This window comes from Rhipicephalus microplus, chromosome 8, assembly GCF_043290135.1.
Source record: "Rhipicephalus microplus isolate Deutch F79 chromosome 8, USDA_Rmic, whole genome shotgun sequence".
Lineage (NCBI taxonomy): Eukaryota > Metazoa > Arthropoda > Arachnida > Ixodida > Ixodidae > Rhipicephalus > Rhipicephalus microplus.
This window is the reverse complement of record NC_134707.1, coordinates 9,300,431-9,324,369: the sequence shown is the minus strand read 5'-3', so window position 1 is coordinate 9,324,369 and position 23,939 is coordinate 9,300,431. Positions and strand designations below refer to the sequence as shown.

Genomic DNA, 23,939 nt, shown 5'->3' with positions numbered 1-23,939 from the left:
AAATGTTTTACATCTGCTGCATCATACTGCCCACAGGAAAAACAGATACCACCTTATGCATTCTCAGAAAAATTAAATTAGAAGATATTGACTTAAATTATATATGTAACGCATGAAGTGATCGTTGGTAGAGGCAGAGAAGGAAGAAGTCAGAGATAGAATAAACATGGCGTATGAGCCACGCCACGTCGCCAATTCATCGTAGCGTCACACGAGTCGACAGGATGGAGACCTGCCTGCCCCTTCATCAGTCACTCATCATCGACGCAGTTCCCCAGAAGACGCCCTGACCGTACATTGACTACCGAATCATCGCCTAGGAGGACAACGACCAGCACCATGACAGAACCATCGGCTGACCTCGATATCCCTAAGTACACCAGATCAGCGGACGACGGACCCGTACAGGACTGGTTCAACCTGTTCGATCTCCACGCTACCGCTGCATCTTGGTCGGAACGGGAGATGGTTACGAACTTCAGTGACTACGTCACCGGTGAGGCATTTAAATTTTACCCAATTCACATATTCGAGAACGACGAGTCATGACAAAAAATCAAAGAGGAAATGATTACCTGTTTTAACGACTATGACCAAGACCTGCTCAATGTCAACCATCTAGAGACAACCGCACACTATCTTCAATTCCTTAAGCAGTCCTCAACCATTCGAAAGTCCAGCGCGAATCGACAAGTGCCTCAAGACGAAGTGGCACATGCGTTTACTTACAGAAGGCCATACGTATATTGGGAAAAACCCAACCGTAAAGCGCAGCTCCGTTCTGCACGAAAGTCGGCATTTGCGAAGTCATCGCTTCAGCATATGACGCCAGACGTTGCCCCACCATCTGCTGCCGTTCACTCTTCGTCTGGCATACGTGGTCCACCACCTGGGCGTTCATCACGCGGTTCTTCAAGCGCTCCTAACGCTCACCCCTTGCCTTATAAGGACGCCTTGCTCATGGTAGACCAGCTGACGCTTGAAGAAAATACCGAACAACGTCATGACTACTCGAAGAGTGAAAATCCTAGTTTTACATCACTTCGCTCTTTCGTCGCTCACAACGCACACCTCGCGTCTCACACGCCCACTACGGTCGGGATAGAGCTTCGGAACTCCGAATATACTCAGCCAAGTCCAGGGCCAACCGTCCTCATTCATGCATCAGAACAGCTTATCTCCCAAGGTGCGGACACAGAGAAACAGCCCCAAGTAAAATATGACCAAACCGATCTTTTCGCAGTGTCGCCGTCGAATTCCCAGCCACCTGAGAGCCCAACCCACGCAGGAGGCTCGGAAGGATCAACTATCAAGCACTGCCCAGTGCCAGAAACATCCATCAAGAATGGCGTTGCAAGAGCCTCAGCAGATTTGTCTGCCAATTCTGGTGCACTATCTTCATTGCCTGACACAAATCGAGACGCCCTAACAAGTATCAACTATTTAGTGGTCACGTCAACCTACAAAGAAAAGCGGGCTCATGATTCCAAAGGAAGTCCACCTCGTCAGACAGTGCAACATCAGCAATGCCAACAAAAGCAACAAGAGGAACCACAACAGCTAAAACGCCCACACGAACATCGGCAACGAACAACTAAAACTACATCGCAAGGATACTTGCGGCCTGAAGAGTGTCATGATCAACATACACTAAAAAAAAGACTGATTCCCCATCTGAGCTATCTTCGCAGAAAGAAAAGCTAAGGAACTTTTCCGCACCAGCGTTCAATATTGCGCCTTCGGTCTGAACATCTGCGTCATCACCATTAAAAAAATGGCAGCATATCCACGGAGTGAATGATGGAGAGTGGGGCGAAGCATTTGTCCGTCCATGCGTCCGTCTGTGGGACCGTCCATGCGTCTGTTTGTGCGCCCGTCCCTGCGTTCTTTCATGCATCCGCCCCTGCGTCCGTTCATGCGTCCATCCATGCATCTGTTTGTGTGTCCGTTCGTTCATCTATTCAACACTCCAAGTCCAACCATATCGCATCCTTTTATCATATATTCCCCATATAGAAGCACCGCCATCCAGCGGACATTCCAAGGACTAAACGAGAGGTGGCACACGCACACTTTCTTACGGCCTGCGCTTTGGGTCCACTTCCCACCTTTAACCACCTCGAGTTCATGGTATATTCTAGTTCACTGTATTCATGGCACTGCGACCAAACACTCGCTAAACCTTTCGAAAACCAAGGAGGTTACGCCCAGCGAGTATAACGTAGCAACCTTTCCCTGTCAGATAGGGCTCAATTTACATGCCAATGGCTGCTAACGAGAAATGAGAGACAGGAGAATTCGGCTTTTACTTTCTTACGGCTTGCGCTTCGTATCTACTTCTCATTTTTAACCACCTTGAATTCATGGTATATACAAGTTCATTGTATTCATGGCACTGTGGCTCAACGCTCGCTAAACCTTTCTAAAGCTAAGGAGGTTACACCTAGCGAGTATAATGTAGCAACCCTTTCTTGTCAGATAGTGCTCAATGTACATGCCAATGGCTGCTAATGGGGATCGCAGCGTGCGCGTTGACTAAAAGCCGAATGCTCATGTCTCTCATTCCCCATTAGCAGCCATTGGCATGTACATTGAGCACTATTTTTAATTGTTAAACAACGCACAGAAGAAATCTCTCGCTGGCACCACCTTGGAGGTCAAGTGTTATACCTATTTCGGGTATGTGCCACTGGTGGTTACATACGAGGGACGCCCAAGCCACGCCATAAGGAGCTTCACCCCTAAAACTCCCCAAAAGCCACAAAGCAACCGCTTGTGATCAGCAGGAACACAAGCAGCGCCCAATAAGCCACGATCAACGGGCATGCAAACTGCATGCACCGCATTTGTGTCACTCACGACGAAAAATGCGACGCCAACAAAACTGTCGATTTTGCAAGGCATTCCAGCCTCGTTCATTCTTAGAAAGAACGCTGGCTGCGTTTCCGTCAGTTTCCATGCCCAAAGCATGCTTATGGCGTCCAGAGCGTAACAGCCAGCCTCGCCCACCAGAGCCGTACTTGATAACCCTGGATTGCTGCCCTCTCCTGTGAAGTCTGTGCAATCTTACTGAACTTCAATGTGATGTGAAACTACAGCCCACTTAGACATTTTTTTGTGTTCCACGTTTGCTTGTTCATCATGTATTGTAATATGTAACGCGAGCATTCTTTCGGGGGGAGGGGGAATCCTGTAACGCATGAAGTGATCGTTGGTAGAGGCAGAGAAGGAAGAAGTCAGAGATAGAATAAACATATAAACATGGCGTATGAACCACGCCACGTCGCCAATTCATCGTAGCGACATATATATATATATATATATATATATATATATATATATATATATATATATATATGCTTCTAGCACTATGAGTGTTTATCCAAATGCAGGTGCTATCGTTTACATCAGAGAAAGTATACTAAATAAAGCCTTTATGGAAAACAGATAGTGTTATCAGCATTAACGGATATTCAAATAACTTAACCAGGCATTGCAACATATGTAACAGGGCATAAAACTAGAAAAGACGCCACGGACAGAATGTAAGTTCTAACTGCAAGTTCCGCTGAGTTCCAACTGTTTTATTGCACTGACCAAACATGTATTAATACATGCGCAAAGTCAGTGGGTAAATAAATAAAAGATGGAAGGTGATCAGCAAGTAAAGACCTGGGTCATACCGACCAGTCCTAATCATCAAGTTTCTGAAAACTCTACCTCATCCTTGGTCATCCTTGCAGCTCACTTGTAAGTGTGATGCAAGTTGCTGACCATACCAGAACTTTTAGCAGCCAATGAATTTACGTCACTTTTATCTCATTCTGTGAGCATGATTTAGGCTGAATTGAGGTAATCTTTAGGTTGGAGACAAACTTGCCTCACCTTCTTCAAGTTTTCTTGGTTGAACACCAGGAAAGCCATCTGAAACAATAACCATGGAAGAGCACTGATAAGTGTAACACCGGTTTTGCTTTACATTTCAAATAGTCTACCAGATGACGTAGAGCCTCCACAACTCCATGACTTCATTTTTTTCAATGTGAATTTATTCAGAGTGACGTACACTGTGCTCTCAGACTGCGAACTTCAAGCCCAGCCAAGGCGATTCAAACACATCTGAGCAGCGTGAGCGCCACAGCATGGCCTCCGAGATTGCGGGCGCGCGATGGGTTATCCATGCCGCACACGCGCAATCTCGGAGGCCATGGCCACAGAAGTTTGTTTACACATTGCTCACTAGATGGCGCAATGTTCGCGTCCACGCCAACTTTTCTCTAGCGTATGAGGGCACCGATGCCTCGTTACACGCACCCAGCGTGCCCTTGGAACGACAGTCAAAGAGCTTCAAGTGCGTAATGTTGGTACAAAGTCCACAGGAAAAGCTCTCTATAATGTCCATGCACAAAGTCTAGAGGAAAAGCTCCCGATAAGGCCCATCCACAATGTCTGGAGGAAAAGCTCCGGATAAGTTCCATGCACAATGTCTGGAGGAAAGGGTCCCGGTAAGGTCCATGCACAATGCCTGGAGGAAAAGCTCCCAATCAGGTCCATGCAGAATGTCTGGAGGAAAAGCTCCCGATAAGGGCTATGCACAATGTCTGGAGAAAAAGATTCCCATAAGGTGCATGCATCAGAATCTTCGAACACAAGGGCACCACCATTATTACCACCTTAACACAACCGTACAAGCGTCACCAGCCAATGAGGCACGTGTTAGACTTGAAGGCGGTATACTCAGTTTTCAGCGCAATTACCGAAAGTGAGCCCGGGTGATTTACACGTGTTGATGCCCGTAAACAGGAAACGCAGACGACGACGACGCACTACGACTCGCAACTGAGTCAAACGAAGAGTAATCGGCCGGCATCTCGAATTGACGTGGACATGATGGGTGCTATCTGGTGAAAGTGCCTGCAAATGCGTCTGCCTCATGCACTAGTCAGCTGCCCAGTGAGTTGCTTAGAGAGCCTCAAATCGTTTCTAAAAACTTCTTAATTAAGAGTAAACACTATCGGCCCGTTTCTATTTCGTCGAAATGCAGGTTCTTGATACATATTGGCCGTATTAGTAACAATAATTAGGCTTAATCAAACCCAATCTGTAAAAGAACGCCAGTGCAACTATGTCCACAGTAAGGTGAGGTGTTCTTGTGGCTGGCTTTCTTTTAGCCCCGTATTTGCTCCAGAGTGGGAAGTTACTCCATGGCGAGATGCTAGTTCTGCTCGTTCGCGAAAACTGATACAAAAGCAACTTTTTAAGCTTATGAAGTGGTAGGTTACAGTGTTCTTTTTGTATCAGTCCGTGATGTTCGTTACGCGAAGCGTAAAGTTGAAGAGTGTGCTTAATTTTTGTTTGGCTTTGAGGCAAGAGTTTTGAGGTGGATCGACATTAGAAGCAGTAGTTGCGTGCCCATCATGGACTTAAGAGGAACGTCCACTACGGAGGCGTCTGCTGGTTACGCAGAAAGCTCTGGTTGGATTCTTGGTTAGATTCCGATTTTTGTTCCATATAAGCATTTGTTGGTTCTACACTGCCTTCAACGTCCCGGAGTAAATAGAAACTGTGAATCACCTGTGGCATATACCCACGTTACCGCGGCCCATGGTATACTGATATGTGGCACAAGTGCCTGGAGAAAAGGGTTTGACGACGTACGCTGCAGGACTTCCACATTGTCCATGCCGTCACCACTCAGTCATAGTCCTGAATCTGTCTTACCCTCCCATACCAGCTTTCGTCTACACCAAGGTAAGTATATCACAAGAGCACCCACGCGTAGGAAGATAGATAGATAGATAGAGAGATAGATAGATAGATAGATAGATAAATAGATAGATAGACAGACAGACAGACATACAGATAGATTGATAGATAGATAGATAGATAAATAAATTGATTATTTTGTGGCGTTTAACGCCCCAAAACGACGATATGATTATGAGAGACGCTGTAGCGGAGGGCTCCGGAAATTTTGACCATCTGGAGTTCTTTGACGTGCACCCAAATATGAGCACACGGGGCTGCAACATTTCCGCCTCTATCGGAAGTGCAGCCGCTGCAGCCGGGATTCGAAGCCGCGACCTGCGGGTCAGCAGTCGAGTACCTTAGCCACTAGACTAATATATAGATAGATAGATAGATAGATAGAAAGAAAGAAAGAAAGAAAGAAAGAAAGAAAGAAAGGAAGGAATGCTCGAAGTGCCTGCAGTTCGTTAAGAAATGCCTCGCTTTTAAAATAAAACTAAATAGTGATGATGATAATGATAAAAGTTACGTTACAGTGACGGTAACGACACTTCAAATGAATGATGCTAAATGATGCTGATGGTGATGATGCTCAAAACGAGAATTGGCAGTCCCCCTTCTCGTCGCAGAAACGCCATCACCTTAACTTACTGGTCGCGTGACGTCACGTTGTCTATTAATGTAGAAGCGCGCGTATTTCAAATGTAGTGGCGCATTCACGACGCCATGTGGTCTCACTGGCATCACGGGCGCGCTACCTTTTCATTGTTCGTGGTTTTCCAGAGCAGTGAGCAGGCCGATTTTCTCCATTGTATGGATAATATGGAAAGTATACTCGATTTAGTTCTTGAAACAATGCGAAATCGTAAACACTTACCGTCAGCTTCCAGAGCCCCAATGATTCCCTTGTACTCAGGGATCGCTGTTATCCTGTGAGCAATTCCGGCGACAGAGGATCGCTCCATGCGCCCGATAGGCTCTATTAGGTGCGTGGAATTGATCAGGCCAACCTATACATGAGCACAGATTTCCTGTAGTGTTATGCAAGCAGCTCTTAGGAGATCTAAGTGTTTATGGTTGATTACATCCTAACAATATTTAGAAACTCCACCTGCGAACATCTCAAATCTAAAACTCCACCTCTAAAAAAAACTCTTTGGTACTTTTTTTAAAGTTCGGGCTTGCCAAGGTTACTGCTCTCTTTGAAGAGCAATAAAATCTTTCTGGAGGTTACATACTCTCTTCGGTGGGCCATGTGACCCAGAAGAGAGAGAGAGGGGGGGCCTCTTTAAAGACAATCATAACGTGGCAAGTCAGTCAGGAGAATTCGAAGAAAGTCACACACGCTCTTTTTTTTTCTTTTAGAGTGTCCCCGCAGGTAATTTGTACAGATGTTTCACACAATCACATTTGGCCACTTTCGTGACGGCACACACTTCAGGCAAGTTTAGGACAGTTGACGCTCTTATGCGGAAACATGCTTGTGTTAGTGGTTCGAAAATTGTTACGTTTAGGCACGTTTTCACGTACGATACTGGCACCACTGCTCAACAAACATCGTACTTGGAAAAACGAAGCCATAGCTTTCGATATTTGTGGCATTTATATTAGCCTAAAAAAGTACTGAGAGTATGAGAGGAAACAAGCATGCGCGATCTACTTTTTATTTAAGTGAATGACAAGCACGCGGTGTTTTTGTGAGCAGTGCTTATATTTGTTATTAACTTGTAACTGACTGTAGTGCTTATGTTGATTGCATAGCAGAGAGATTCACTTACTATATGGTAATTACCAGCAGCTTGATGTCGAAGAAGTAATGATGCTTGCGTATCGACATCTTGGTACAAGTCTTTCTCGTATTGTTTACCGTCAATCTTAAAAAAAAGAGAAATTATAGAACTGATTAAAGTCAAATCAATCACACACGAAGCTTTTAGTTTCCGTGGATTATCAGTTGTAGCATGTTATGAGAGTGAGCTCCTTCTCCAAGTCAAACGGGTCAGGAGCTCTGAGGAGATGCATGACCAGTAAATTGTTTACCGTCAATCTTAAAAAAAGAGAAATTATAGAACTGATTAAAGTCAAATCAATCACACACGAAGCTTTTAGTTTCCGTGGATTATCAGTTGTAGCATGTTATTAGAGTGAGCTCCTTCTCCAAGTCAAACGGGTCAGGAGCTCTGAGGAGACGCATGACCAGTAAATTGTTTACCGTCAATCTAAAAAAAAGAGAAATTATAGAACTGATTAAAGTCAAATCAATCACACACGAATCTTTTAGTTTCCGTGGATTATCAGTTGTAGCATGTTATGAGAGTGAGCTCCTTCTCCAAGTCAAACGGGTCAGGAGCTCTGAGGAGACGCATGACCAGTAAATTGTTTACCGTCAATCTTAAAAAAAGAGAAATTATAGAACTGATTAAAGTCAAATCAATCACACACGAAGCTTTTAGTTTCCGTGGATTATCAGTTGTAGCATGTTATTAGAGTGAGCTCCTTCTCCAAGTCAAACGGGTCAGGAGCTCTGAGGAGACGCATGACCAGTAGAAGGGGCGTTTACACATGGCGGCAACTCCTGCCCCACCCCTAATCTAAGAAAGGCACACAAGAACTGGTTCATTAGGCCTATAACTTTGTTCAGTCGAACTTTGTCCACAATTGTTTAAAGCACAGGGGTACGAGAAAAGGTTTACGAGCACGTCGGACATACCATTGCTTAGTAAAACTTTGTCCAACATTGTTTAAAGTGCAAATGTATGTCCATGCTGATGTTTTTACAGTGATAGTAGCCGAGAATAGCAGTTACTGCCTTCTAAGAACTGTTCACTTCCCCTCCTTTCACCCAGGAATCCAGGGACCAGAGGTAGGCTTTTGTGAGAAGCACTTTGCTGCTTCATTTTTCATTTTTGCATCTTCCACGAAGCTTGATTTCTTTTGGACTGGAAATGTGGCATGAGGTGAGGACTGCGGCGAAATGTCGTCCCCCTTTTCCTTCTAAAGGAGCCTACTGCGCACGCCTATCTGAACAAGGAAGAGTTAGTTGACGCCCATCGCGCCAGCTTTGGGCGAATGCAGAGAAGCACACTAGCTGTGTTTAGAATCACCAAACTTCAAATGTTTGTCACTTTGTACCACTGAACATTCCGAATTGGTTATTTTTCTATTTTACTAATACGTTATCATCCACAATACGCCGAATTGTCCGCAGAATTAAGCACTGGAAAAGATATGAAGGCGAGAAAATGTTCACTCACGTAGGTTTCCTTCACACCGTTTTCGGTGAGGTCTCGGAGTAATACACTTTCGGAAAGCACCGAGCCTTTACTTAGCGTCAGAAATAGTCCTTCATGAATGACGAGCAGCTTTTTTGACTCATCTGCTCGGTCCTCGAAAACTTGAGGGTAAACTGTGAGGCTGTGCTGAGTAATGTACTTCCGGGCACCAGTGATCACTGCAAAGCGTAATGAGAATGAAATTGAAAAACTTATCAGTTAGCTATTGCCAGTGCCCAGTGAGGTTTTCACTCAAAAAAATTCTTCATCGGCAAGATTAATGATTAGAGTGAATATTGAGTTATTTCGTTTGTTTCGTGATACTGTCAATATATTGAGGGCTTTCGCAGAAGTTGGTTAAAAGGTTGCACAGGAATTCTGGTACATGCATTCACACAAGTATGCAAGGATTACGTGAAATATTATTAAAAACAGTAAGGTTTCCAGACCTAAATATGTTGTTAGGTAGAGAAAAGAGATAACGCGTAATATCCTGATCTTTGATTCCTTAATGAGACACCGTAAGAGAAAAAAAATGAAGGCAATCACGTGAGACAACAAATTGATAACTACAATAACAACATTCACCACGTGACATCGCAATTTTCCAATATACTGCTAAGAAGAACAACGACAAACGTAAGAAAGACATATGGCTCCTAATTGTTGCTGAAAGCACAGTTTTGTCGGCAAGTTCAAGAAATTTCAGGACATTAGGCTGAGATTTCGTGTCTCATTTGACGTTCACGTACGAGCAGTGAACTACGATACTACCAGGGATACAGCACTCCCTACAAAAATAGCTCACGTTGCAAACGGGGCCCTATCAGCGTTGAAGCTCTTTCCGACATACACTACTATTTCAATGGAGCACATGTATTCTCTCGAGGGAAGATGTAAGACGCCATAAAAAGGAACGAGACGGTGAGTACGAGGGCGAGTTGCACGAATAGATGAAATCTGGAGGTTTGCAGTGACAATATAGAATGAGCTAATGCAAGATAGGAAATTAGGGAAATAATTGAGAAAGACCTTTGTTATACGTGGACGTTATAGTTACCTTTTAGACATCACGACACGCCGTCACGTTTGTTGTTTTTAAAATGAGCGTAACAACAATTTGTCCTACATGGCAGCCGGGCAGTGAGGAACTTAAACAGATGAGAGAGGAGAATTCTCTTCTAAAGGAGATGGTAATGACACTTAAAGAGGAGATCGGAACGCTGAGGAAAGCTTTGGAGGATACTAGTAAGTCGGCTCCTGTTGCTATGGAGACTTCGGCAGGAACTGTAGGTCGCAAACGCAAAGCGGTAGGTGATGTAGCTGTTTCGGACAAGGACGGTTTTGAAGCGTTTCGGGAGACTATGGAGAAGTCGCTATCGGAGATCACGAACATACTCCAACAGCTTCGAGTGGACGTAGGGGAGCTCAAGAAGCAGAGCGCTGATCACGGTAAGCGACTTCGAGCATTGGAGACTAGGACTGATGAGGTCCAAGAAGTTACGCCACAGGAGAAAGGGCAGACGCCGCATCTCCCTTCGCCACAGTCAAAGGCTGGGGCGGATGGAAACGCAAAATTTGGCAGCGAAAATGGCGGGGCAAAATAAGCAGCACCCGGCACTCCGCGTGTGGCAGTGGAACTGCTGGGGGTTTCAAAGAAAAAAGGCGGCATTGTGCCAATTTATTAGAGCTAGAGAAGGCAAGCCACATGTCCTGTTGCTGCAGGAGACTCTCCTAGAGGGGATTACCCTCTCTGGGTATGAGACTTTCTGCCGCAAATCGGATGACGGCAGGGGGATAGCGGTGTGCGTTTCCAAGCAAATCTCGGCTCTCGTACATCACGATCTTGACAAGCGATTTAAATCAGAATATCAGTGCATTGAGCTTCTCCCCGGGAGGCGACTGCTCAAGGGGTTGCTAATTTTACATGTTTACAGTTCCCCGAAACGTTCGAAGGACCGCTTTTATGCCCTTATTTCAAAGGCTATGAGTCTCGCGAACCGCGGGAACCGCGGGAAGATTTTAACGCGCCACACACTGCGTGGGGGTATCCAAAAACTACAACGAAGGGTGACTCACTTTACAAGAGCACGCATGACTTGGGCATGATTATGCTGACTGACCCCCGTTATCCGTCGCGAATAGGAAATTCAGCTTGTAGGGACACTACGCCTGATTTGACTTTTACAAATTTTCAGGATCACTGCGAGTGGACTAATTTATATGAACACTTAGGTAGCGACCATTATATACTAGAAACTACGCTGTCGGCAACTGTCACAGCTAGCAGGAAACACACTATAGTAGACTGGGATCTTTTCCGCGATATTCGTAAAGATGGGGGCTGCTGGGAAAATCTTGCGGATTGGAAACAGAACTTATCTAGCGACGTTAAGAGGGCCACAAAGGTCATCGAGACGCCGCCAGAGATTGGAACCATGGATAGCAAACTTGCCCACCTCTTCGAGGCCAGAAATGGCCTTAGGGAGCGCTGGAAACTGAACAAGCTCAATCGGCGGTTAAGGCGAAGGATTGCTGAAATTAACAGGGAGATCGAGACCTACTCCATGCAGCTTGAGAGAGCGCGATGGGAGGAGACATGCAACATGGTAGATGGACAAATGCGTGTTGGGGGGAAATGGAACTTGCTTAAACATCTGATGGGGCCCGAAAAAAGCAAGGGTAGTCAGTGCCGGGTGGTCGACCGCATAGTCAGCGCGGCTCTCAGAGACAGCTCAGAAAAGGAGGTTTGCGATATGCTTGCAAGCAAATATTTGCCGCTTAGAGGGATGGATCCCACCCTTTCCAAGCCCCCCCTCTATAGTGGGCGGATGCAATCCAAGCTTGATGAGAATATCACGACAGCTGAAGTTCGGATGGCGCTAATGGATCTCAATGGCAGGTCGGCACCCGGGGCTGACCAGATCACTAACAAGACTTTGAGGAACCTTGATGACGCCTCAATTGACTTTCTCACCGACCTTTTTAACAAACACTGGGCTGATGGCACGTTCCCCGAGGAATGGAGACATGCGGAGGTGATCCTCATCCCTAAGCCGGGCAAAAAGCCCAGCCTTGACAGCCTCCGCCCCATCTCACTTACATCTTGTGTTGGAAAGGTCTATGAGCATGTTCTGAATAATAGGTTCTGTGCATTTATCGAGGATGAGGGTCTCCTCCCTCCGAATATGGTGGGTTTCCGTCCACACCTCTCAACGCAGGATGTGATGCTTCTCCTTAAATCTCACATCATTGACGACAGCACTCGCGATGCCAGGGCCATACTTGGTCTCGATCTGGCTAAGGCGTTTGATCACATATCTCATGCCCACATATTGGAATCCATAAATGACATGAACCTGGGTGCGCGATTTTATAATTTTGCCGCTGCTTTTCTCAGTGACCGAACGGCTACTCTTAAGTTGGGGGAGCTGAAGTCAGAACGGTACGAATTAGGTTCACGTGGAACCCCTCAGGGGGCAGTCGTCTCCCCGCTTCTTTTCAATATTGGCATGACTCGCCTTGCTCGCGAACTGGACGAACTCGAGGGGTTGGAAAGTGCGCTCTACGCGGATGATATCACGGTGTGGGTCCGAGGCGGTGCCATAGGGCGCCTTGAGGACAGATTGCAGGAGGCGGTCAACACGGTTGAAAGAAACATCAGTCGTATGTCTTTAAAGCTTTCAAGTAGTAAATCTGAGCTATTAATATACAGGCCCACCAGACAAGGACGGCGACCTAAGGACTGGGTCCCCCCTGAGCAGGTGGATGTGACATTATTGACTGCTAGTGGGGCTAGAATTCCCAAGGTTAGCTGTATCAGGATATTAGGCATGCTCATTTCAGCGGATGGACGTAACACGGAAACTTTACGTAGATTAGAGCAACATACTGCGGCTACGCTTCGCCTCATTATTAGAGTTTCTAACAGGAAAGGAGGCATGAAGGAGGACAATCTTCTTCGCCTCTTTCATGCCTTCCTCATGAGTCACGTTCATTATGTTGCGTCTATGCATCACTGGCTCGCTGCAGAAAGGGAGAAGCTCAATGTACTGATCCGTAAAACTGTTAAAAGGGCACTCGGCCTTCCAATCCGAACTAGCACGGAGGGGCTGTTAGCATTAGGAATTCACAACACGTTGGATGAAATTATAGAGGCTCAACGCACGGCGCAGATCTCTCGCCTCTCGGTCACCCGGGCGGGTCGGGAGATTTTGGCACGTGCCGGAATTTCTACAATACTCCAGGAAGAGCGGATGACTTCTCTTGACTCCGCCGTTAGACAGGCACTCGTAGTTTATCCTATTCCTAGGAATATGCACCCTCAATTTAACGTCGCAAGGAGAAGGGCTAGAGCCAAGAAAATTTTGGAGCAGGTGCACTCGAAGTCGGGATCGTCGACCTTCACGGACGCTGCGCGTGCGGATAGGAATCGTTATGTGGCCGTTGCGGTCTCTGAGCGAGGTACAGTAATGTCGGCATGCTCTGTCAAGGCAACCTCCCCAGCAATAGCTGAACAGGTATCCATCGCACTAGGGCTTTTGGATTCATCCCGTGTTCAGATCTACTCTGATTCCCGTTCGGCGGTTAGAGCCTTTGCCTCTGGCAGGGTCTCCCCACCTGTTGCTAGAATTCTCAGAGGTAGGACCATCACTCCACACGAGATCATTTGGTTCCCGGCCCATATGGGCTCCACGATCGGCGGCATCACCAACTCCAACGAATTGGCCCACGCCCGGGCGCGAGGACTTGCCTTCCGCGCGGGGCTTCACGGCCCTGGCACGTTGGACCGCTCCGCCCCGCCCGGGGCCGATCCTCTGGATGGGGGTGCGGCTGATCGAGGGTCGCGGGACGTTCTAGCGACATTTAACGAAGTCACTTCACATTATCGTTTGAGTCGTAGGGTCTTTCCTCCACCCCATTCGCATCTTACCAGAGGACAAGAAGTCACGCTCAGACTACTACAGACAGGGGTTTACCCCTGCCCAGCTAATGTATCTATTTATATGGATATATCTCCTGACTGCCCGGACTGTGGGTGTGTGTGTACATTTGAGCACATGATGTGGGACTGCCCCCACATACCCAAGGAACTCAAGGCGCAAATCATCCCAAGACAAGGGTTTTATTCCGCCATCAAAAGTACGGATCGTCACCGTCAGCTTCGGGCAATCCAAGGGGCCCACGATGCCGCAGGCAGGTACTCCCTGCCTGTTCCAACGTGGGAGCGGCCCGCAGGGGCGTCGGGGTAAAACCCGACTCTCCTCCCTCGGTGTACAATAAAGTTATCTATCTATCTATCTATCTATCTATCTATTCGTCTTTTCTTCTGGATATACTCAAAGATCATCCGAAACCCTTTATTAGAACCAGAATTGGTCCTTGATGCACGTGAATTTAACAGTTACAATGGTCATTTCGTGTGTGGTAATGTAGTTACTTAAAATTGAGTGAGTAATACATTTGAAATTAGTGAACGTATGAACTCGCAATTTTTGTTGAAGTAATTCTATTCCATGTGAGTAAATACAAGCCCGTATAGAAGGCAGTGTAAAAGTTCAGGAATCGGTTGTTACAATCAATCGAGGGTTGTCTTAAAAAGTAGATAGAGTATGTACTTGATGAAGGTGACGTCATGATGCTGTAGAATCAATAGGGCACCTTGAAAGCTGGCGGGCCAGGTGCTCAAATGAGCTCAAGTACTTACTACAGTTATTTGTGTTCATGGCTAATGAGACGTAGCACTGTCACTGGCTTTCGTTAGATTGATGATAAATTTCTATAATTGACAAATTAGGCAAGCTGAGACATGGGCATCAACCTTTTATTTGTAATGGATATCGGTGATCTGTTGTGCTGTCCGTCTTTGTGTTTCGTGACATAACACTAAGCCTTATGGTTTGCTGCACTTGCTCTTTGATTGCGCATTGTGTGCGACATGTGACCTGCGAAATAACACCAGTTACATGCTTTGTCTGCCATTTAAACTCTGTACCAGACATTATGCCATTTGCTACGGTACATTTGTTTCTTGAAATCTAAAAATATGACGTTTACTTCACGAATCTTTCTATACGCATTCGCACAAGAATGTTTCATCAAAACTAACTCACCACTCATTAGATTTCAACGCACACTTTAGGGCATTTAAGTAATACAAGATATTCACTTCGTGGCGCTCTTTTCTACGTTTTGTTCATGGGTTCTCTGCTGTGAAGTTCTGGCTGGCAAAGATATGGAGTTTTTACGTAGGATAGTTCTGAAGTTAGTTATGTGCCACATTGATCATCTATGCCACTGATGCCATCAACAAACTAGGAGTAGCCGAGGTAATATAAACGTGAACCTCACCACAGCAAGATAGTTATGACAGAGCAGAGCAGCACAAGCTGCATGCATAAGCGTGCGTTTATGAAGTGCAAGGTTTAAAAACACCGAGCTGGTCTTATGCCAGCAAGTACATCAGGTCACTTGGTGCGAATATTAGGGAGTAATCGCAAAGCGGAAAGTTTAGGAACCCGAGATGATGTTGCACCATGGAGTGACATCAATACACTGACCCTAGTTTCACTACTAGGGAGTATTTTGATACCCAAGGAAACGAAACAGAGACATGGTTACGCCTGTAGTGACATTAGGGCACTAAAAGCTTGCGCAAATAGCAACAAGTGCTCGTAGGTGAAAAAGATCAGGAACACCGAGCTGATATGGCAGTAATGATGCCTTTCAGTAACACTAAGACGATGACATAGACACATTAACAAAAAATAAATGCAACAAAGCTGCATTGATGAATTTGATACCACAACATAATAAATTTCGAAGTCACATTTGTAGAGGCAATATTCTTGAATGCAAGGAGTCACTGGAGCCTCCACCTTCCCTTAAGTTATACTTATTCGGATTCATAAAGGCAAGCTGAAAAGTGCTGTTGAAAAGCATAAAGGCAAGTTGAAAAATTCAGCGAAATACGAAGACAGAAAACTCCGGTGTTATGTTGTATTTCAGGTTATCAGATGCTTGTTACCTTGTCTATTGTGAAGCGCTTATAGTGATCTGTTTTGTGAACAGGATTCTGTAGTGCTGCGTCAAACTGTTCCCGTTATTTAAGGGTCATTTTTGTCATGAAATCTGGGCACCTGTTAAGAAACCACTTTTTTGAGGTGCTACAAACGTTCGTCGTAGCACTTCAGTTATCTGTGGTGACAACACTCATGCAACAGAGCCCACTTCATTTGTGTTGAGAAAATATCTCTATTACACAAGAAAAGTTTCTGTCCCTGCATTTGGACATCGAAGTGACCGGATAATATATCTGCAATCACAGCAATTTATATTGTCCTCGTGGAATGTTTTGTTGTCGTTTTCAACTCGTATGTAGTGCACAATTTAACGCCACCATCGTTGGTACGTACACTGCAACAGGGGTCTTTGAATAAGCCCAGATTGTTTCGTCACAATCGCAGTCAAGCAAGTAATTAGTGCAATAATAATGACACACGAAGGGCAAAGTTAACATTACCAACTATAAGTGGAAGCTACCACTGTATTCGTGTTTGGTTTCTATGAAGAAGGGGGTCCGTACAGCCCTAATTAACGAGCACGGGCTTCATATCTTGAATCTACCCATGGAAAAAGTTAAATGACGTAACCACTTTATTTTCTGACTTTCACACGTGAAGGCGATCCCATTGTTCCCACTCTAATGACAATTAGTTCATTTGAATCTATAACCAACAACTTGAACTACATGGTTACGTTTAGTTTACTTCCCGTTTGAGGTGATCTCAAATGCGTATCTCACAGAGCAACGCTACTTCAGATAACAAGTGCATTCCCTTTATTCTATGCACTGTATAGTGCAAATGTTAAGCACTAAGTTGTCAGTTTTATCGAAGGCTTACAAAAGAGCGTGCCTGATCTTATAATTAAAGGCGTCCATGTAAGTACAGACATAATTACTAACAGAGCAAAATTTCATCGAATTGAGCATCATCCAAGCATCGAAGGAAATAGTCTTCATATTATAACTGATGTGTTGTTAATGCGGTTGCATTTGTATTTTTAAACATAAAGAAGAGCGGTACTTATCGTTAATTGTTAAATATGACTGTTTCATGTCATCTTCTTGATAACACTTTGTATCTCTTCTTGATTTTCTACGGTTTCTGCGTGTCCAGCCACCCAGTGTTAATTATTTTGCCATCAGCTGTGATGCAGCCAACCCACTGACGGCACTTACAGGTTATTACTAAACTAATAATTATATGCTTGCTGTAAACAGATGTGGCATAGTAAGATACAACGCTCTACAGCCAAAGGAGCGTGCAGAAGGACGCCTTGTTTTTGACCAAATATATATGTGGTTATGAAATGCTCATGAAGATCTGCGACTCCGGTCGGGCCACAAAGCCGCAATGCGAATAGTCAGACATGACCGTTTAGTCGCAAAACCATGTTTTCGCACTGTCGCTTGCTGCTCCATTTTTCATCCGCGCAACTACAGTCTCAAACATATAAACCAATGACATGCGTACAAACAGGACGCCAGCTTATTTATACGGTAATGACAATGCGAGTCATATACGAGGAGGCGTAAGTTCAGGGTAGTGACGCGTATATATGCGGCACGCAGGTATGAACAGCCATCACGTTCAGTAGAGTTTAGGGTCACTAGCTGGAAATGGTCATCCGACCAGTGCTATATATTCAAAGGTAGGAATGCGCCCTAAAGGAGAAAGTAGATAGTGTTCAAATGACGAATTCTCGTTTGGAGCAAAATCGTGTCAACGTGCATATTAAAACGCTTGACAAATGGGGCACACATTTGAACCGGTGCTCAATACAGATCCAGTATCGTTCTTTTTAGCAAAAAAAAATGTCATTGTGCGATTCCGCTATCACTGATTTTTGAGCAAGTCGGACATTTGCGGGAGTGCTGAATTCACTTTTTCCTGCGCTGCGAAATCATGACAAGGGTACGTAGCGTGGCTTTACAGATATTACCAGGCTCCGAGTGCGATAACTGCTTAGCGGATTAAAGAAAGGCATAATTACCGGATAATAAGGTAAACGATAATCCTTACATGTTAGCGAGGTGAAGAGAACAAACTTCAAAAGAACGCGTGCCATTTCGCGTGACATAGCTTAAGGCGAACCTCCCAATTACACAAACTAAGGGCTTATATAAGTCACTCAGGAAGCGGTAGCAGCAGTCGAAAGTTACATTAAATGATGACACTGTCTTCACCTCATCCCATTACCGTAATGTCAGAACAAATATCACCAGGTGGACGAACTATTTCAAAAGCTGAACACAATGCATGCCCAGGCTGATTTTTCTTGAAGTCGCGCACTCATAATTCAAAGTATGCGAAGCTAGTTGCGTGCCTGCTACAAGTGTATTTACTTTACCGTTTTAATAAGACCCACATGCTCAAAAACGAAATGATTAAGCAAACGATTGTGTTTCTACGCGAATAATTAGTAGTCGACGTGCTTAGCTCCGCTTCGAATGTATTCGAAGCATACTTAAAATGTATTTACTCGAGCAGCGTGGAAACAACTCACAAAATTCGAAGCCGTTGAAACTTATGCTTGAAGTTGCGATTCTATTGTCCAGTGAAATCTAGTCTCAAATATGACGATACCTTCCCATGGTTGTAGCGCTGAAGAACGCGACCGTCAAAGGTGTCAAGAACGATGGTATGGTATGGCCTATGGTGTATTGGGCGATCGTGCGCCCAACCAAACGAAACACTTACAATACAATGACGTCAAATGCTCGAGGGCTTGTGAAACGGACTCAGGTACACGTTGAAGAACCCCAGATGGTCAAAACTTTAGGAGCCCTTCCCTATACAGCGCCCCACATTACCATATCAAGGTTTCGAGACCTAAAATGCCAAAATCATCCTCATGTCACGCAGTTTATTTACGTACAGACCTACTGGAAGGCCGAGGAACGCCAGAAGAGCGAGGAACGCCAACAGGCCGAAAATACACAACAAACGCAAGCTCGGGTCGCGCGTGCACCAACGCAGTGGCTTGCCATTTCATGCTGCTTCGTCGTCGTTCGCATAGTTCCCTACATTGGCCCCCGGTGAATAGCGTAGCCAACCTGGCGACTTAAGGCGTAGTCACTATAGCGGGGTCGTAATACGGCTTCAGGCGACTCACATGCACAATTTCTCGGCCACGACGGCGTAAGTCATGAGACCGTGTCAATGGCTCAATCTCGTAATTGACGGGTGACGTACGGGCGAGAATGCGGTAGGGCCCGTGGTATCGTGCCAGTAATTTCGACGAAAGGCCAGGAGTGCTCGGTGGAACCCAGAGCCAAACGAGAGCACCAGTCGTGAAAGTAGAGAGATGTCGGTCGGTGTCAAGCCGTAGCTTCTGGTGGTCTTGGTCCTCGGTTGTCAGAGAACGGGCCAATCGTCTGCAATCTTCTGCGTACCTGGCAACATCAGAAATTGCAGTGTACTCAGAGGAGTCGGGCGTGTATGGGAGGATAGTGTCCAGCGTGCACGATGGTTCGCGTCCGTACAACAGAAAGAAAGGGGAGAACCCTGTTGTCGCGTGCGTAGCGGTGTTATACGCATACGTGACGAATGGAAGGACAGTGTCCCAATTAGTCTGGTCTGAAGCTGTGTACATCGTCAACATATCACCGAGAGTGCGATTAAATCGTTCTGTGAGGCCATTCGTCTGCGGGTGATATGCTGTCGTCAGGCGATGAACCATGTTGCACTGAGCGAGCAACGCTTGAATGGCGTCAGACAAGAAAACACGCCCCCGGTCGCTCAAAAGTTTGCGGGGAGCACCATGGCGAAGAACAAAGTTGCGCAAGATGAAAAACGCAACTTCCCTCGCGGTTGCTGCGGGTAGTGCTGCTGTCTCCGCGTAACGCGTGAGGTGGTCCACGCCGACAATTATCCACCTATTTCCAGAAGACGACGTGGGAAGTGGTCCGTATAAGTCGATACCGACGCGGTCAAACGGACGCGCTGGACAAGGCAGAGGCTGAAGTGTACCGGCAGGGCGTTGAGGTGGGACTTTACGTCGCTGGCATGCAGTACAAGCACGTACGTACTTGCGGACAAATGTGTACATGCCACGCCAGTAGTACCGCTGACGTAGACGGTTGTACGTTTTGAGAGCGCCAGCGTGAGCGCTTTGCGGGTCGTTGTGGAAAGCAGTACAGATTTCCGAGCGCATGTGGTTGGGTATCACTAACAGCCACTTCCGACCTTCAGACGTGTAATTCCGCCGATAGAGTAGGTCGTCTCGAATAGCGAAATGTGTGGCTTGACGGCGGATAGTTCTTGAGACTAAATTAGCCAACGGATCAGTCAGAAAGGCGAGGAGTTGGGAAATCCACACATCTTTGCGTTGTTCCGATGCCATGTCTGTGAAGTCGATTGGTGTTATGACAGCCGAAGAAGGTGACGAGGAGGCTGGGTCAGCCGGTAGCGGCGAGCGGGATAGCGCATCAGCGTCGGAGTGCTTGCGGCCGGATCGGTGTACAACACGAATGTCGTATTCCTGTAGGCGAAGCGCCCAACGACCTTGGCGCCCCGACGGGTCTTTGAGCGATGATAGCCAGCATAAAGCGTGGTGGTCCGTGACGACTTCGAAAGGGCGGCCATAAAGGTATGGGCGGAACTTCGTCAAAGCCCAGACGATTGCGAGGCACTCTTTCTCCGTGACGGAATAATTACACTCGGCTTTCTTGAGGGTTCGACTCGCGTAAGCGACCACGTATTCTTGGTACCCTGGTTTTCGTTGAGCCAATACAGCACCAAGACCGACACCACTGGCGTCGGTGTGGACCTCCGTAGGCGCATCAGGGTCAAAATGACGTAGTATTGGAGGTGATAATAATAGCCGCCGAAGCGCGGTGAAGGATTCGTCACACTCTTTTGACCAAGCAGAAATGCCTTTGGAAGCTATCAACAGGTTGGTAAGAGGCGCGATGATGGAAGAGAAGTTGCGCCCAAATCGACGAAAGTATGAGCACAGGCCGATAAAACTTCGAAGCGTATTGATGGAATTGGACTTCGGATAGTCGGCCACGGCGCGGAGTTTCGCCGGATCCGGGAGAATACCCTCTTTGCAGACGACGTGACCCAGTATAGTGAGCTGACGTGCGGCTAAATGGCACTTCTTGATGTTAAGTTGAAGGGCAGCAGAGGTGAGACACGTGAGAATAGCACGAAGACGAACAAGGTGAGTCGAAAAGTCGCGAAAAAAAAACGACGATGTCGTCTAGGTAGCAGAGGCACGTGTACCACTTGTAGCCGCGAAGGATGGTGTCCATCATCCGTTCGAAGGTAGCTGGGGCGTTGCAGAGTCCAAACGGCATGACGTTAAACTCATACAGCCCATCAGGTGTTACAAATGCAGTCTTCGATCGGTCAGGATCAGCCATTGGAACTTGCCAATATCCTGAGCGTAAATCTAAAGAGGAGAAATATTCTGCCCCTTGCAAGCAATCGAGAGCGTCGTCGATGCGTGGCAACGGGTACACGTCCTTCCGAGTTATTTTATTGAGCCGGCGGTAGTCGACACAGAATCGGATAGACCCATCCTTTTTGCGCACAAGTACAACAGGGGACGACCAAGGGCTCTGCGATGGCTGGATGATACCACGCTTGAGCATATTGTTGACTTGTTCGTTGATCATACGGCGCTCTTCCGCTGAAACTCGATATGGTCGTTGGCGTATGGGAGCATGAGTACAGGTGTCAATGTGGTGCGTGATGTTCGCTGTGCGACCCAAAGATGGTTGAGCGCAATCGAAGGCAGAACGGAACTCTCGAAGAAGGGACAAGAGTTCGCTTCTTTGTGTCGGCGATAGCTCAGCGGCAACAGAGGGCTGGAATGAGTCTGGCACGGGCAGTGTGGTCACTGGTGGCGTCATAGCATTGAGTTGGAGGTGAGGTGCGTGTTCGGCGAACTCTAGAGGGCGCAAGAGGTCAACGTCTTGTATGTTACCCAAACATTCGCCGCGAAGTAAGGTAACTGGCGACGATAGCGAGTTCGCGACGAGCATGGCGGTAGCACCGGATTCCACGGTGAGTACGGCAAAGGGCAGGTGTAGGCTACGGCGGCGGGTAAATACGTCAGACGGAGTGAACAAAACAGTTCCGGCAGGAGTGGCCGTACAGGTCAGGGCTACAAGGGCGGATGTTCTCGGTGCTATTTCCGTGTCTGCAACAACGACAAGTTTGTAAGCTTCAGAAAGAGAATCCACCAAACAAGAGGTTGGCAGCGGTGTAAGCGCAACTTCTGCACGTGAGCAATCTATGATGGCCCGATGACGCGAAAGAAAGTCCCATCCAAGAATGACTTCGTGGGAGCAGGATCCCAGCACAAAAAAATCAATGGCATAAAGTTCACCTTGGATAATGACACGTGCAGTGCACACAGCTGTAGGTTCTATGCACTGCGAGTTGGCCGTGTGGAGCATCAGGCCCGAAAGAGGCGTCGTCACCTTTTTCAACTTGCGGCATAAGGTCTCACAGATTATGGAAACGGCGGCCCCTGTGTCGATAAGCGCTTGTGCGGCGGTCCCCTCAACATCGACGTCAATAACGTTTTGCGGCGAGAAAGATGGAGGCCTTAAGCAGTTCGAATTGTATGCAGCTGTTGCCTCCGGAGCTGCAGCGATCAGTTTCCCTCTTCCGTAGCAGGTCGGCGACGCATAGGTGACAGGGAGCGTCGTCGTGGCGATGGTGACCGATGGTTTGCGTAGGGTCGAGGACCGTCAGTGGTGTACCTTGATGGCGTCCTAGACGACGATGCCATTGGCCTGCCCACGGTTTCGGCTGGAGGGGGATCTCGGCGACAGTGGCGGGCGACGTGTCCAGCGATACCACAGGTGAAACAGATGGGCCTATTATCCGGCGTCTTCCAAGCGTCTGAGCGACGGTAAAATGGAGCTGAAGATCTCGCGTAGGGATACGGTGCCGCAATTGGGGTTGTAGGCACGACATAGGGTGGCGTGGCAGGTTGAGCATACGGCATACGCTGTTGCGTAGGCCGAGCAGCGACGGCGGCGTACGTGAGAGGCGTTGTGACTGGTGTTTGCTGATGCACCGGAGGAAGGGCTTCAGCGACTTGGGTCCGAATGACGTGTTGGAGGTCCGGTGCCAAAGCTTGCGTGGGCTCATGTGTCAGTGGCAGCAGCGACAGCTGGCGCGCTACCTCTTCGCGGACGAAGTCCTTGATTGTCGAAAGCAGCGGCTGCTGATTGGTAGGATGGGCAGCTAGGTGCAAGCTTGCGAGCGTGTCTGGCGTCGTGAGGGCTTGACGAGCAATTGCGCGCTGCCTACGCAATTCATCGAAGCTTTGACATAGGGAAACGAGGACAGCAATAGTGGGGGGATTTCTCGCGAGCAACATCTGAAAGGCGCCGTCATCAATGCCTTTCAGTATGTGCCTGATTTTTTCTTCCTCGGGCATGGTAGAGTTGACGCGGTTGCATAGGTGCAACGCATCTTCAATGTAGCCCGTGTAGGTCTCGCCTGGTTGCTGCGCACGGTGACGTAAACGGTGCTCGGCTTGAAGCTTGCGTGCCGCAGGTCGTCCAAAGACGTCCGCAATAGCCGTCTTGAATGCAGACCACGTAGTAATGTCAGCTGCGTGGTTATTAAACCACAGTTGCGCGGTGTCCGCAAGGTAGAATGTGACGTAGCCCAGCTTACTTGGGTCGTCCCATTTGTTACTTGCGCCGACTTTGTCGTACCTCGCCAAGCAATCTTCGACGTCTGAATCAGTGGAGCCCGTGAAGATAGGAGGGTCTCGTTGAGGATACACGGCACCGCAAGTGACATGGACGGTCGAAGGTCCCACCTGGAGAGGCGTCTCGGTGGCCATGTTCGTGTCACGTAGAGGGGGAAGCTTACGGGAGCG

General features: G+C 47.1%; 1 protein-coding gene across 2 annotated transcripts in view; it reads right to left on the bottom strand.

The window, feature by feature from the left end:
- Positions 1-18,207, bottom strand: part of LOC119164090 (venom metalloproteinase BumaMPs1) — a 30,793-nt gene extending 12,586 nt beyond the window's left edge. For both annotated transcript variants that reach the window (XR_012885267.1, XM_037416196.2), the window contains exons 1-5: positions 18,107-18,207; positions 9,003-9,199; positions 7,527-7,622; positions 6,626-6,758; positions 3,886-3,924 (exon numbers count right to left, since the gene is read on the bottom strand). Coding sequence is in view for 1 of the 2 variants with exons in the window: in XM_037416196.2 (XP_037272093.2) it covers positions 3,886-3,924; positions 6,626-6,758; positions 7,527-7,622; positions 9,003-9,199; positions 18,107-18,164 (523 nt within the window). In the remaining variant the exon portion in view is untranslated. The remainder of the gene's footprint in view (positions 1-3,885; positions 3,925-6,625; positions 6,759-7,526; positions 7,623-9,002; positions 9,200-18,106) is intronic.
- Between the last annotated feature and the right edge of the window lie 5,732 nt (positions 18,208-23,939).